This window comes from Gopherus flavomarginatus, chromosome 6, assembly GCF_025201925.1.
Source record: "Gopherus flavomarginatus isolate rGopFla2 chromosome 6, rGopFla2.mat.asm, whole genome shotgun sequence".
NCBI classification, from domain to species: Eukaryota; Metazoa; Chordata; order Testudines; family Testudinidae; genus Gopherus; species Gopherus flavomarginatus.
Window position 1 is genome coordinate 46061498 of NC_066622.1, and position 16328 is coordinate 46077825.

The 16328-nt window shown below is 41.3% G+C and overlaps 1 protein-coding gene across 8 annotated transcripts in view; it reads left to right on the plus strand.

Moving 5' to 3' along the window:
• Positions 1–16328, plus strand: part of DOCK3 (dedicator of cytokinesis 3) — a 603350-nt gene that overhangs the window by 85566 nt on the left and 501456 nt on the right. For all 8 annotated transcript variants that reach the window (XM_050957666.1, XM_050957672.1, XM_050957667.1 and 5 more), the window contains exon 3: positions 10283–10323. In XM_050957666.1, the coding sequence (XP_050813623.1) occupies positions 10283–10323 (41 nt within the window). The remainder of the gene's footprint in view (positions 1–10282; positions 10324–16328) is intronic.

Genomic DNA, 16328 nt, shown 5'->3' on the forward strand with positions numbered 1-16328 from the left:
AGGGATTCCCTTCTCGCAACTTCACCCATTGTTGCTTCTCATCACTGATTCATCACGCAGAGTAGGGTGCACATTTAAACAACCTCACCACACAAGGCAAGTGGTCACCCACAGAGGTGTTCCTTCACATCAGTCTCCTTAAGCTCAGAGCCGTTAGGAATGCCTGCACCCACTTCCTGGCACTGATTAAAGGATCACACGCGAGAGTTCTAACAGACAACATAGTCTGCATGTATTACATAAATCAACAAGAGTGAGCCAGGGCACCCTCCCCTTGTACAGAAGCAATGAGGCTGTGGAACTGGTGTATCTCCCATGACATCACGATCTCAGGAGCCTACCTCCCGGGCACACAAAACTCCGTAGCGTACAGCCGCAGTCACAAATTCCCACACGACCAAAAGTGGGAGCTAGACGCAGTCCCAGCTAGACCTATGATCAATTCAGGCGGTATGGGGGCACTGACCAGAGATTTGTTCACTGCAGTACTTACCTGAACCAGAAATGTCCATGCTACTGCTCCAGAGTGGGAATAGGAGAACACTCCTTGGGCAATGGTTTCCACCTCCCGCAGGGAGAGGGACCTCCTTTGTGCCTTTCTTCCTTTTCCCCTGCTATTGAAGGTCCTACTGAAAATAAAGAGAGAGAACACATGTTTTTCTAATTGCTCCTTCTTGTCCATGACAGATCTGGTACCCTTACCTGTTGCATCTCTCTCCCAGTCACTCTGGACTCCTCTCTCAGGACAGAGGATGTACCTTACATCCCAACTTGGGGATTCTCTGTTTCAAGGTGTGGCTCCTTCTTGGTTCAAACACCTAGAAAGCTCCTGTTTGAAGGAGGTGTAAGGGGAGGTATTACACAGTAGAAAGTCCTCGACACAAACATACCTATCTGCAAAAATGGTCCAGGTTTCAGATTTGGTGTACTTCCCACCAAATCTCCGTGAAATACTCTACTCTTCCACATACCTTAGACTGTATACTTTCCCTAAAAAAAATCAGGGCTACCTCTAAGCTCTGTGAGTCCACTTAGCAGTGATAACAACCATCAACCTACCAGTATAGGGATACTTGGTGCTGTCACACCTGACTTCTAAAAGGTTCCTCAAGGGTATAGTAAACCTCCTCCTATAACCTCGATTTCCTATTCCCACATGGGACCTAATTCTGGTGCTGAAAGGACTGACTACACCTCTCTTCGAACCCATGGCCACCTGTTCACCTATTTACCTCTCAATGAAAACCACTTGAATAGGAGAAATAACTCTAATGGCACATCTCCCCCTACATGGTATTCTTTTGGGACAAGGTTACACTCAGGCCACATCTGAAATTCATTGCTAACACAATCTTCATCAACCAGTTGATTCATCTTCCAACCTTTTACTCCAAGCCTCACTGAAACAACAGAGAGGCTATATTACACTCTCTAGATATCAGGAGTGCTCTAGCCTTTTACCTGGACAGGATGAAGGAAGTCTCCCAGGCTTTTCCTCCCCCTTGCGGAAAGATCCAAGGGCTCAGCAATATCAGCACAAAGACTCTCCAAGTGGGTCTGAAACTGCATCAGACACTGTTACCAAGTTCGCAATATACAATTCGTACATATTCCACCAGATCTCCTAATTTGTCGCCTTCTTCAAGAATGTCCCTATCTCAGAGATCTGTATAGAGGCGGCATGAGTGTCGGTCCACGCTTTCGCAGAACATTTTGTGATCATCGGCGATCCTGCATCTGATGCCATCTTCAGCTTCACAGTACTGTCATCTGTGACTGACCTGTCTCTGAAATTCCAGCCCTCCAGAAGGAGTCACCTACAGCGGAGCACTCATAGGAACACTATTCAAAGCAGAAGAAATTACTCACCTTATGCAGTAACGATGGTTCTTCTATATGTGTATCCCTATGGGTGCTCCGCAACCTGTCCTCCTCCCCTCTACTTTGGAATTCTTGTAAATAATTCTGCAGTAGAGAAAGAACTGAGGGGGGCTAGCCCACATGCGCTGACTAGCCTCTTGGGCAGCATGAGGAATGACACCACATGTGTGGGCCTAATGGACACTGTTACCAAAATTTTCTCCTATCAGCAGTACAGGGACACTTATACTGGAGCACCCATAGGGGCACACATCTTGAAGAATCATCGTTACTGCACAAGGTGAGTAACTTCTTCTGTGGATTGCCTCACAAGCCCTGATATAAGGGGTTTAGTGAGAGATGGGCTTCAGCACGCAGTGTTGCAGAGATTCTAGGCAGTGCTTGTTATCTAATGGTAGGTCCAAGTAGTTTATAAGGTGGGGAATCTACTAATATGGTCTTGTTTGTTTTTTAAAGAATGCAAGCTTTTTACATTTTGGAAAATGTGTGTTTGAGGAATAATTATGCTTATGAAGTGTATTTTTATGTGTTATTTGATAAAACCTAATCATTCTGAGGCCTGAGGTTTTTTTAATGGGTGGTTTCAGTAACAGAAACAGTCTTCCCTTCCCCCTTTTCAGGTTGAGAAAAAACACAATTTACAGCTTGAGAAGCCGGATTGTATACAACTGACTTAATGTGCAAGGAAATATATTGTGGGTAATTAAATACATATTTATATATTGATATTTTTCATATTTCCTATGCCATTTATTTTTAAAATATTAAAATGGTTATTTTACAACATCACTTGGTTACTGAATATTTTAGTGCCATTATGGGTTGTATGTAACTTTAATGCCACTTATGATCTTGATTAAAATATATAGTACAATTTTTTTGTTGCACTCTAAAAGTGGTCGCCTTAACCTCCTTGGGAATTTAGTTGTGATATAAATGTGCAAGAACACCATAAACTTTGAAATTTTGATTAAACCTTGAAATGCACAGCATTTTAAAAATGAAACCCTTGTATAGAATATACATAAAGCTAAAAGGGAAGGAGGATTAGAATTGAAAAATATTGTATTGCATGGAATATTAACATTTTTGTTATAGTAGATTATTGAATATAATGGCTATTTTCAAGCAATGCATGCAAACAGAAAATGAATTTAAATATCATTAGATTTAAATAACTAAACAGCATCAGGTAAAATGATTACTGTATCTTCTAGTCTTGTGATATTTTTGTACTTCTGTCATAAGGACTTTTTTCTGTTACGTCATCAGGTAACTGATAGTATTAGCTGGATAGTATTGGTTCATATTTTGTGTTTGTGCTTCTAGAGGTGCAACTTTTGTTGTTAATAGACAATCACCCTTACAATAAAGTAAGTTTAGCACATGCAGTGTATTAGTCTTACAGTTTAGAACAGTGTTAATAAAGAACAAAACATTTTATTGTAAGACACACAGAAGACAATTTCAGACCACTGAATAGATCATTATTTTTTTTAAACAAAAAATTAAATTAAAGCATCACTTTATGGAAGTGAAGGCAGACTGACGCTTCAACAGGCATTTTTCAGTTAACCTCAGAATTTGAGTTTGAATTTATAATGTTTGTCCAGATATGAAATGTCATTGGCCCATCTAATTATGACCTCATCACTGGGAGAGGAAGTAAAAAATACTGCTGCTTGGGTATGTGCCTAGCTGTCGCTCTTGAACTTCTTTTTTTTCTCTCTTTAATATAGTGATGCAGTTGTTTTACTCTCATTGGTCTTATCATTTGAGAATTTGGAAGTGATCTCAAGGAAATGAGGAGCTTTGTCTCCTGCTGCAGTGTTTTTTTATCATTCATTGTAAATCACTACTGAATTATTCATCATATTCTCCTTTTCCTTATTTATATTGAGCAGATTTCCCAATGCGACCTACCATAATTTTCCTATTCTATTTAGGTGGTTTTAATTCCTTTATATTGTTAGCATTGTAACCTCAAATTTGTGTTTTATGCCTTTTTGCAAGGCTTCTTTACTCCTTGTCATTGATTGTATCTCAATATAAAGGAAGAAAATTGAGGGAGGTATAATAGAAAAATGAGTATAAACTGGTTTTACTATTACACTTAAGCGGGTCTATGGATGTGTGAAGCCTGTTTCTTTCTCTCCTTCCAATCCTTTTAACACTCTCCACTATTCATTACTGCTTTTGAAGCAATCCAATTAGCGGATCAGAGACCTACTCCTATTCCTATGGAAAAATGAGTCACTTAAAAAGTCTCACTAGAAAACATCACTCTGCCCACTATGGACACCAGACCCCATCAAGACCTACTCAGGATGGTGGCCCAGAACTTGAACTTACAGGCAGAGGAGGTCTGTGAGGACATGGATCCCATGGTAGATATTCTGGTCCCAGAAGGGCCCTCGAGGATGACTCTTCCCCCATCAAAACTGTACAAAATACCACCAAGGTGCTGTGGCACATGCTCGCCTCTATCCCACTGATAGCCAAGTGAGTAGAGCGCAAGTACTTTGTGCCTTCTAAGGGTATGAGCACCTCTTCACCCACCCCCAGCCTGGGACCCTGGTGGTGGAGGCGGCGGCAAACCACAAAGAGCACCGGGGGCAACTGGGGCCTCCCTCAAATCCAAGGATGCTAAGAATCTGGACCTCTTTGGTTGGAAAGTCTACCCCACTGGGGGGCTCCAGCTTCACATAATGAATCAGCAAGCAGTACTGAGCCGCTGTGCTTATAATTCTTGGAACTCTCTGGCCCAATTCCAGGAATTGCTTCCAGCAGACTCCCGTTCAGAGTTTGGAGCCGTTCTGGAGGAGGGACAGGTGGTGGCCAGGACTTCTCTTCAGGCCACCCTGGACTCAGTTGATTCAACCACCCGCACCATGGCCACAACTTTTTGTGAGTTGTGCTGGGGCTATAAAAAGGGGTATATCTCCTTCTTGGTTCCTTTTGACTACCAATGGTGAGAGTCAGAGCTCCACGTAGTTATTTACATTGGTTAGCCAGCGTTTTCTGGAAAGCTTGATGTATATAGTTATAGATAATTTAGTTCGTTGTATGTATTTAGTGTAGTGATCTGGGAATTTATTATGAAAAAATCAACAGGTTTCAAGTAGTGTGCCACCTGCAGGGCAATTTTCCCTGTCATGGACAGGCACAAAAGCTGCTTAATCTGCCTAGGGGGAAGGACACACGAGGGACAAATGTCCAGTTTGTAGCTTGTACCCACCAATACAAAGAAGCAGAGGACTTCTTCCTAAAACCTGATGAAGGAGGTGATGTGTCCTGTGTTGGAACCAGCCCCTGAACGTGTTCCTTTTTTACATAAAGGTACAGAAATTTATTGAAAATATTCCCAGAGAGGGTCTTTTTTATGACCTCTAACCATGGCAGTTCTTTTTTCCACTACACAGGTTTTGAAATCAACACTAGAAGCTTCACTTGGAAGAATGTTACTACTTTTTCCCTACAGTGTCCTGCTTTTGACACCAGTGTTGCTCCTTTCTGGTTGTACGCTCTGTTCTTTCCACCTTATTACATAACACACACACACACACACACACACACACACACGCACCCTAACCCCCAGAAAAACAAAAATGAACAACAACCACGCAAGACTTCTGCTTGTGTAACCCACATGCCTTTTGCATTTCAGTATTTTATTTACAGAGAGGGAGGCTGTGAAGAATTTAATGGATTTCTTTTTGTCTCTCTGTCCGTGTACACATGGAAGGGGACAGAGCAAGGCCATTTACTCAAAGGGCCCAGAACTATTGAGAAGCAAGGGCTAATAGTTACTGGGCAGATCAGTGTTTTTCCATGCACTGAAGCATAAGTTTCCATGTTGGTTGGAGTATGAATATTCATAATTTGAGAACTGAGCTAATCAGAGCTCAGGTAGGGAGAAGCTATAAAATAGGAGTACGAGACCACACACATGGTCTCAATAGATGAACTTGACGAGATACTTGATGGTGTCTCCTGGAATCAGAGGCTGGGTCCAAGAAACTGTGATGACTTTGCCAGTCTCTTGCACCCCCTAGCACAGTCTCTCAGTCCCCCACTGCATCAAGGCCTTAATACAATACATGACCTTTTGTGCCATGTTTATAAAGCTTAACCTCAAAGTTAGATGTTTTTCCATGATTATTTCTTTACATAGAAAGGAAGCCTTTAACTCAACATTTTTGATAAAGCCTCATGGATTCAGCATATTTATTTTTTTATTTAAATGTTTTAAAAGATTGCAATAAATGTAGGCCTAAACATACTTTGCCTTAAATTCAGATTTCATTTTATATGGTTTATTTTTTAAAGGAAAAACTTATAATTTAAATAATTGTAAAAATCTGATATTTAAATACAATAATCTGATTTTTAAAAATTAAAAAAATCTATTTTTATCCACAGTGATTTTTAGCAATGTTGGAAACATCACAAGTATGGGGCATGTATAGTGAATAAGTTTGGACAGACCAAGATAATACTTATGCTAGGCTGGTTGACTTTTATCTAGTCTTGGCTCGGCATGGGTGTTGTCTTGTTGACTTGCCCTTATGTAAGCTTGGACAATGATTATAGCTGCTGTATAGGACAAGGGTAATGTTCTGACCACAGAAATGTACTGACAAATGCATATTCAATGGATATACAAAATATATTGACAAATGGCGGTTACAGAAAAACAGGAAAGTCCCAGCATTGAGTAAGGGGTAGATGGCCTGGTCAGCATGCATGATCAATGTGTGAACAATGGAAGTAAACCATTTGGAAAAGAGATGATAATGTGGAGATAATGAGATAGCACAGATAGCAAAAAATTTGTACGTCTAAGCTTGTGAATTCATGGTGTATGAGTTATATAAGACATATTTCCTAATGTTTGTTGGAGGATAGTTATGGGTATGTAATTTGAAATTGGTTTGAAGACAGATGCTAGGAGGTAAAGGGGTAGTTGGAGGATCGTAGGAGAAATCCATCATGACCTGCCTGCCCTCTTAAGAAAATATAACTGGCTGTTGTCTTTTTCTGCCTATCTGCCATTCATTGCTTTTATAGTAATTGTAACTGCAAGGTGTGCTTTTGGTTCATAAAAATGTTGAATTAATAAACCTGGGCATTTTGGCCAGAGTGTGTTAAACTTCATCCAACAGTTATTTAGACAGTTAATTATGATGTTTTTAAAAAACCTTAATTTGTTATTACTACATAACTTATATATTAACACAATTATCTAAATTGTACAACAATGTAGAATGGTTTAAATTATTTTTGAATTTCTTTGAATGTGAGAATTATTTTTTTAAAATTAAACTTACAAATAAAAGTATTGCGCTGAATGAGTTATAGGAAACTCTGCTTGCGTTAGAGATTTCCTGCAGTTAGCAAGGTGATTATGTTTTAAAGACATTCTTGCATGTAAAGATCTTTGCAGCTCACATAAATCTTTATTATAAAATATTTGGAAAACTTGATACATAAGGAGAGTTCTTTGTGATTTGTAGCAAGAAAATATCCTTTCTTGGATGTTCATTGTTCATTTGATTTTTTTGTGCCTGACTTATGAACATGCAGGTGATTGGACAGGAGAATGCAAGGGCAGATCACAGAGGAAGAATGAGGAGGGGAATATGATGGAAAAGGGGGAAACTCAGAGGGTAGAGGCAGGGCTATGATGGGAAATGGAAGGCTGTTCCCCATCTTAGGGGTATGGAGCGAGTAAGTAGAGTTGCCATCCTAGAAGCCAGGGAGAGGGGGTGTAGTAAATTTTAGTATTAGTTAAGGGTTGACTTTTCAAGCTGATATTCTCTCTCTCACGCCCTGGCAAAATAGCAGAGGGGAGTTGGAAAGTCAAAAGACTGACTAAAAAACACAGTTTGGCTCCCAAATCCATTAATTTTTTTTTTAAATTCAATCTCATGATTTTTGGGTTCTCATGATTTTTGATGTCATGTAGTTGGCAATAATTGATATGGATTTTTTGTAAAAAGCCTGAGCAAAGTTGCAGCCTATCTTTGGGCAGTTGTTGGAGTGACGTATCAGTCAGTGTCCCTTTAGAGAGATGGCTATTTTAAACTTTCTGATCTTCAGGGTCTTTTCCTTTGATGGTTTTACACACAGTCCCAGGGAAGAGTCATTGAGAAAAATGAATAAGAGAAACGCTTCTCAAAATGTCATCCATCTGAAGGCTGTTATAGCTTCCAGACTGTTGAGAACACTGAGAAATAGCAACTGTTTTGAAAAATGGCTGTTCTTCGTGAAATTCTCTGTGGCAGACCATTGTATCCTTTAGCCTCTTCTGAAAGAGAAACTTTCAGTTATGAAAAGTAATGGGGAAAATGGCCATTAATAAGAAAAAAATCAAATATGGCCTATGTGTAACATTTCAGTTAGTTTTACTTGTATGAGAAATTTGAAAAGTCTTTTATTCTGTTACTAAGATTATTAGAGGCAAAGGTCTGACACTGGGTACTTAATTTTTAATTATTTTTCATTCCTAAGTAATTAAAAGATTTACTTGTAAACTGTCAACAATTATTCTGTATGTGAACTGCTATAATTTTAAAGAGGATATGCTTTGTTTTTCTGTCCATAACAAACCTGTATGCCTCCTTTATGTGCTAGAATCAACTCACTCTCAACTATGGAGTCAGTATTGATGCCATAATTAATTCTGTAATATTTTATTTATTTTTTGGTCAGAGGAACTGTGTATGAATATTTATTTTTGATTCTTTAACATACTATCATAGTAGAGACTGGGAACATTTTATAATCCAGGGCAGGGGCCTCCTCTTTATTGGTGTTTGTAAAACGCCAAGCATTTTTAGGCCCTGATATTGAATAAAGCTTTTACATGCAGCCATAATACAAATGATTAATAACAGTAATAGTATATTAGAATTGCTGATTATTGAAAAATTTGCTATATGTACATTTTTATGAGATTATTTTAAAAAGAGAAAACCTCAGTACTATAGTAATAATAATATACAAAAATAACAGTAAAAGAATCTTAAGGTTGCAATGTCAAGACCTCAGTAGTTAGGAAATGCCGGAATTAAGGTTGTCTGTGATTCATTAATTTACTCTGTGTGCCTATCCATTATGATAATCTGCAATTATACTAGCTCATTCACTATACACCTTCTAACTCCCACAACACTGAGGCATGAGTCCTACAGACAACAGCCTTATTCAGTACACATCCCTGATTCATTCCCTGAGCACTGTCCATTCTGTGCACTGAATGAGGCAGGGGTCTTATTGAAACAATAGTATAGGATCATATAGTTAAAGACTTTATCATAATGGATATGTACACACCCACAGATTAACAGGTAGCAGTTGAAGACTGTTATCTGTGTAGACATATCTCTAGAGATGTATGAGAGACAAACTTCGAGTTTTATAATTATTTTTAAAACTCAGGAATCCTGGGTTCAATTCCAGTTCTGGAAGGGAATGTGCTTCATGCACCCATTGCACTTCAGCTGTAGGGGGAGGGATCCCTATACAGGGAGCTGCTCCTCCATCTGCCCAACCCCCAGGAATCCAGACCCCGTCATACCCAGACCCTCTCACCGAGCCTCACCCCCCTGCACTTAGAACCCACCCTGATGGGTCCCACTCCCCCTGCACCTGGACCACCCCGTTAAGCCACCCAGACCTGTATCCCCACCCCACCTAGCCCCAACCAGTTGCACCTGAATCCCACCCCACTGAGCCCCACACACCCAGATTCCCCTGACGAGCTCTATACACTCAAACCCAGAAATTCCCCCCTGTTGAGCCCCAACCATCTTCACCTGTACCCCCTACAGAATCCCATTACCATTGCACCCAGAACCCCCCAACAAGCCCCTGTGCATCCAGAACCCCCCTGAGCCACCTGCACCCAGATTACCCCACAGAGAACCCTCTCAACCCACACCTGGATCCCCCAATACTAAGCCCCTCCACACTTGGATACTGTCTTGCTGAGCCAGCCTGCCCACACCTGGTGCACCTGGTGTTGAGGCACCGTCCCAGTTCTTGCATTGTGTCAGGGTTGGGTGCAGCCTCCCTGCTGAGTCTGTCCCTCGGGAGTGAGGGGGAGTAACTGTACAGTCATCTCCCACCTCTGTGCAGCTAGTGGCCTGTGCTCTCCAGTGCTATGCTGGAGCCTCCACATTTATTTGAGAAATAATATTTGCAGAATTTTGCAGAATTTTAAAATATTGTGTGCAGAATTTTAATTCTGTTGGCACAGAATTTTTTGGCACAAAATGCCCTCAGGAGTAAATGATTACCTCAGCATTTGGACTGTTTTGCCAGTGGCAGTCAGATTATTTCAGTATAAAGAAATGCAATGCCACAATTTAATACAGTATATTTTGTCCTGTTTTAGGCTGGTACAGAGGAGTTTCCATTAAGAAGCCCAATGTAAAGGTAAGTGTAAATACAGTCTCTATTTTTAAAAATGTTTTGAGAATGAGGGCTTTCCAACTTGCTGTTGCAGCCCTAACCCATTTTCTCCATCACTCTTAAGATTCCACTTCCATTTACGATTATTTTGACGTACATAATTGTACTGAATTCTCTTCTGAATTGATAAACATTGCTTCCTAGTCATCCCAAAGGTTCAGAGACCCTTTCCACCTGCATGCATGTAGGCTGCATGCATTTTGACTTTTTTTCAAAAAAGCCCAAATGCCTAAACAAGTCTGTACAATTCTTAATTCAGGATTTTTTAAACAAATTTAAATACATTTACTTTATCAAAATATAAATAAGAGAATTTTTAAAATAAACTTAACTGGGAGAGAATATTTTGAACGTTTTATATTTCACAGATTTTATAGTCTAATCAAGGAAATTTTGCACTAGGAGGGCTCTTTACGCTGGCTGTGAATTTTTGTGTGAGTTCATGTATGCTTAAGTATACAAAGACACAAGCTATTTCCAACATTCAACTGGCTTTAGTTTAAAATACTGTAATTTTCAATGTAATTTGTAAAAGTATATTAATGAACACTAGTGTCTAATGAATTTTTTGTTTTTTTTCAAAAATATAACATACATAGTGTTCAGTTACATTTTTCTTCTGATAAAACTCCACTAAGTTGTCGAGCATTTCATTCACTTGCGCATTTATTGTTACATTGTACACTGCATAAATCTGTGTTCACAGTTCTGACACAAGAACCATTCAAACTGACCAGTTTCCTAGGTGACCAACACAGTGCCTCAGAAACAGACTGCATAAAGTTGGAGTAAATCAGATAAAGTAATTCCAAGCAGCATTTCTACCTTTCCAGTATTTCTGTATGGTTAAAATGCATGTGTTCACTATTCACTTTCCTGATGAAGTCACTCTTGTTGGGAGAACCTATGGAAGAATCTGCTTCAAGTTTATATTTCAATGGAAAGGGATTTTTCCGCCTTTATTTTTTTCCTTGAAAATTCTTCATTTTAGTACTTCAGTGAGTTTTTTTTTTAAATTGTTGAACTAGTTTATTTTTAGCTCCTGTGTATATTGCCTGTCTGCTAGATTTTGACCTCTGTGTGGATGGCTTGTATATTTTCTTGATGTTGAGCAGCTGTGTATTTTGAATCTTGACATCTTTTCTGGGGATACTGTGAAAAGTAGAGAAAAGTAGCCATTTTTTGGTATGACTGTATTTAAAATTGTATGTGTACAACTAATTGTAGGCAAAGCTGGTAGTTACGCCTGTTGAAGATGCAGTGCTTTCCATTATGAGACCTTGTTTTCAGTTTCTTATAACTTTGCCAAACATAAACCGTTCAGACTCATATTTCCCATGTCAGTTGCTTCTCTCGGGTTGACTGTTTTTGGAAAGTTTCAGCTAAAATGTTTTAGCCATTTCTTACACCAAGGTGAGGGAAAAATACATAGTTTTGCTCACATTAAAAAATTCTCAACTCTTTCTTTGAGATACTCTAGCACAGAGATTCTCAAACTTTTGTACTGGTGACTCCTTTCACATAGCAAGCCTCTGAGTGTGACCCTCCGCATATAAATTAAAAGCACTTTTTAATATATTTAACACCATTATAAATGCTAGAGACAAAGTGGGGTTTGGGGTAGAGGCTGACAGCTTGCAACCCCCCCATATAATAACCTTACCACCCCCTATGGGGTTCTGACCCCTAGTTTGAGAACCCCTGCTCTAGCACGTCCATGCTTTGCAGCAGACGTTTGAAATTTGGTAAATGGGTCACTCTGGTGTCAGAGTGATCTTTTGTCCCAGTGAAAATCTTCTCAAATTTGGCCAAGTTTATAAGTCCCTGGAAAATCACAGTTTGGACATGATTAGTAGAGTTTTGTTAAAGGTTCTGAAGATTGAGTCTGTACAAAATGTGCTCCACTACCACTACAGAGCTCCTATGTACTGGCGATTGTCTGTGCCATCCTGACACAGTGACTGAGCATGCTGTATCCTAGGACTGCAGGAGCCATGCATGACTTTACCTGCAATTGCACCTCCCGGCAGCAAAGAGACATTGTGGCACCAGGCACCAGAAGTAAGAGCAGGGAGACTCTCTCCTTTGCTCTCAATGCTTCTGCTTCTGTAGTGGCAGAATGGAAGAGAATGATCAAGCAAGTTGACTTGAAAGTGGAGGCTGAGGAACAGAGGGGAGCTGTGGAAGTCAGGATGTTGAGTAGCAGGGGTGAAGATGGGAGAGAGAGGAGCAGAGAACAGAACGGAGTTTGGGAGTGAGAAGGTGAGTAGATTGGAACAGACAATGTGAGCCTCAGTAGACAAACAGAATGGAAAGTGCCTGCTTAATGAGCAGCTATTTGATACTGTTTTCTCTATTGTTGTGTGTCCCCATGGCTTATTTACTGCATACTATTGAAACCCTGCTCTGAAGACAGAATTGTTAATTTCCACATGGGCTTTTCTATGGCACTCGTCACTACGATGTCTGAGTGCTTCATCAATATAAATGAATATATTTTTACAACTCCCCTGTGAGATGAGGGAGGATTATTATTCCCATTTTGCAGATAGGGAATTGTGGCTCTGAGAGAGATTAAGGCTTAAAGTAGCCACTAATTCTGGGTGCCCAATTTGAGACACCTAGAACCTGATTTTTCAGAGTATTTAGCATTTTATAGCACTTCATTTGCTTGGAGCTCAGCTTCTGATTGATTTCAGTTGCAGTAGTTAATGCTCAGCACTTCTACAAGTCAGACTGCAGGGTCTCAAGTTAGGCACTCAGAAAATGTGGACTACTCAGTTAGTGACAGCCTGTGAAAAGGTTGGGTAAATGACTTGTTTAGCATCATATAGAATGGAGGAAAAGAATCCACATACATGGATCATCAACAGGATTGGGACTGTTAAATACATCATACCCTCTGCCACCTGAGCTAAAGGCGTAACTGATAGCAGCCTTAGGTTGTCATTCTCTGTGTGGTCATGCAGTAGAGGGAACTTGACACCTTTTGCCAGTGGAGTTTGGAGATACCTGCTGACAGCAGAGCAATGATGAAACTTGGTAATCGGGTTCCATTCCAGGCTCTGGAAGGGAATGTGTTCTAGCTGGCACAGTCTGTTCTGCCTTTTACCCTCAAGAGTGACACCTTCAGTCCCATCCCTGCCAACCTCTCCTTTTCCCAATTCTGTCTTGTCTCAATTGCTGGTTCCTCATTCCAGCTCCACCCTTTTCATCTAGCAGTCCAAGTCACCAAGCTTCGCATACCAGTTTCCTTGCCAAGCAAGTCTTAGTCTCTCCCTTCCAAACTCCCCATCCCAGCCCTAGTCTCCCCCCCCACCACACGTTCCCTATCCCCATTGGCTTCCTAAATGGGCTCCTCATCCAAACTCACTATCCTGTCTCTCCTGTTACCCTGCTACTCTTTGTCCCAGTCTTTTTGCCCAGGCAGTACCAGGTCTCCCCCTATATCTCAGTTCTTTATCAAATCAGTCTCACATTCCTCCCATCTCCTTTCCCTGACCCACTGACTCTCAATCATAGTGTCCCCCTAGCTCTTCATCCAGTCTAACCCGCCCCCACCTATTGGTTCCCAGTCCCAATCTCCCCCCGGGTCTCAGTCCTAATCTCTCCACCCCCATACCAGTTTCGTTCCTCTTCCCCCCCTTACTATCGTCCACTCCTAGTCTCTCCACCCCAGGCTCCTTGCCCCAATCTATACCTCCTTCCCCACTGCGTATCTAGCTCTTGTCCCATTTGCATTCACATCAGGCAACTTACTCCTCCACCCTGTCTCTACGCAGCAGGGAATCATGGAAAACTCAGTAGAGCCAGCCTCCTTGCTGTTAGTTCAGATAGCTGGACTTGTCATGGCCTCTGGCAGGTACAGTCCTGCTGAGTCGTGGTCTGAAGCATGCTCAGTGCAGACAGAATCTTCAGGGAATTTAGCTGGAAGAATCTAAGTCTCTGGTGAGAGTGTGAGAACTGTGATTTTTTTCAAAGACTTATTGTTTGGCCAAATTTGGACCAAGCAATTGGCAAAAGGCTCATTGCTAACACAAAGGCCACCCCCTGCGAAATTTCAAGTTTCTGCTCTAAAGCATGGGAGTGCTAGAGGTTTTCAAAGAAATGGTCACTTGAATTTTGAAACATGAGAGAAATAATGTGTGATTCCTAGCCTCTTTCTCAAAAGTTTCTGAATTATTTTAACTGAAATTAAACAACCACGACTACCACCCAGACTTAGGCAGACACAAGGGATAGAAAAGTTCAGTCCAAACAGTTAGTTTAAGTTATAAGCAGTTGAAAACAGGGTCTTAAAATGGGAAGTCTTAAATTGGGAAGTGTAGGGCAACCTTAATAACATTCAGTACTACAAGTTGCGTCTGTAATAAAATCGTAATAATCTGCACTGCAAGCACTGCCTATAATTATAGTAGCAGTGGGAGATCCTGAAGAGATGATTAGCTTGGTTCAGTCAAATATGAAAAGTTTGGATATTTATCTAGAAATATCAATCTGTCTAGCCTGGGAGTCTAGTGAGAACAGGTTTTATTGCACTTTTTGTACCTTCTGTTCTTACTGTAGCAGAATTAGTACATTCATAGTGCCCTTTTCTGTAACATTTTTATTCGTCTTCAAGTGATTGCTCATGTCAATTCCAAGTAAGGGTGTGTGTGTGTGTGCGTGTGCTGCATGCATGATCGGCAGAAGGTTTTTCCCTGGTGGTACCCGTCGGGTCAGCTGTATAGCCCCCTGGAGTGGCACCTTCATGGCCATGTATATAGGTCCCTGCCGACCTGCCGCCTCTTCAGTTCCTTTTTACTGCCAGTGATGTCATTGGAGCAGCTCCTCTCTTGCATTAGCAAGCGATTCTCTAGTGATTTCTTTCTTTTCTCTCTGCAAATAGTTTAAAAGTATAGTTCAGTGGTCCCCAAGCTTTTTTGTCTGGTGGGCGCCAGACGATGAGCCACGGAGGACCGTGGTGGCGGACGAGCATCCACTGAAATTCTGCTGACAAGCGGCAACATCAATAGGTGTCGCCGCCGAAATGCTGCTGACAAGCATAGAATCATAGAATATCAGGGTTCGAAGGGACCTCAAGAGGTCATCTAGTCCAACTCCCTGCTCAAAGCAGGACCAGTTCCCAACTAAATCATCCCAGCCAGGGCTTTGTCAAGCCTGACCTTAAAAACCTCTAAGGAAGGAGATTCCACCACCTCCCTAGGTAACCCATTCCAGTGCTTCACCACCCTCTTAGTGAAAAAGTTTTTCCTAATATCCAATCTAAACCTCCCCCTCTGCAGCTTGAGACCGTTACTCCTTGTTCTGTCCTCTGCTACCACTGAGAACAGTCTAGATCCATCCTCTTTGGATCCCCCTTTCAGGTAGTTGAAAGCAGCTATCAAATCCCCCCTCCTTCTTCTCTTCTGCAGACTAAACAATCCCAGTTCCCTCAGCCTCTCCTCATAAGTCATGTTCTCCAGCCCCCTAATCATTTTTGTTGCCCTCCGCTGGACTCTTTCCAATTTTTCAACATCCTTCTTGTAGTGTGGGGCCCAAAACTGGACACAGTACTCCAGATGAGGCCTCACCAATGTCGAATAGAGGGGAATGATCACATCCGTATATCTGCTGGCAATGCTTCTACTTACACAGCAATACCCCTACTTATACAAGCAGCGTCATGCAGAGGCGTCACTGCCGAAATACTTCTGAAAATCGGCGGTGATGTCTCTGGATGACGCAGCTTGTCAGTGGCATTTTCGCAGATGCTCGTCTGCTGGCCAGTACGCGGGGGCACTTAGACGCCCCGTTGGGCACCGTGGTGCCCGCGGGTACTGTGTTGGTGACCGCTGGTATAGTTAGTGATAAAGTTATAGTTTCTGTTCTGTGTTGTAGTTAAAGTTTTAGCTGTGGGTTACGCCCCCCCCCCCCACTTTGTTCCTGTCTCAGGGACTGGAGCATGCCTCAGTCTCAGGGCGTTAAGC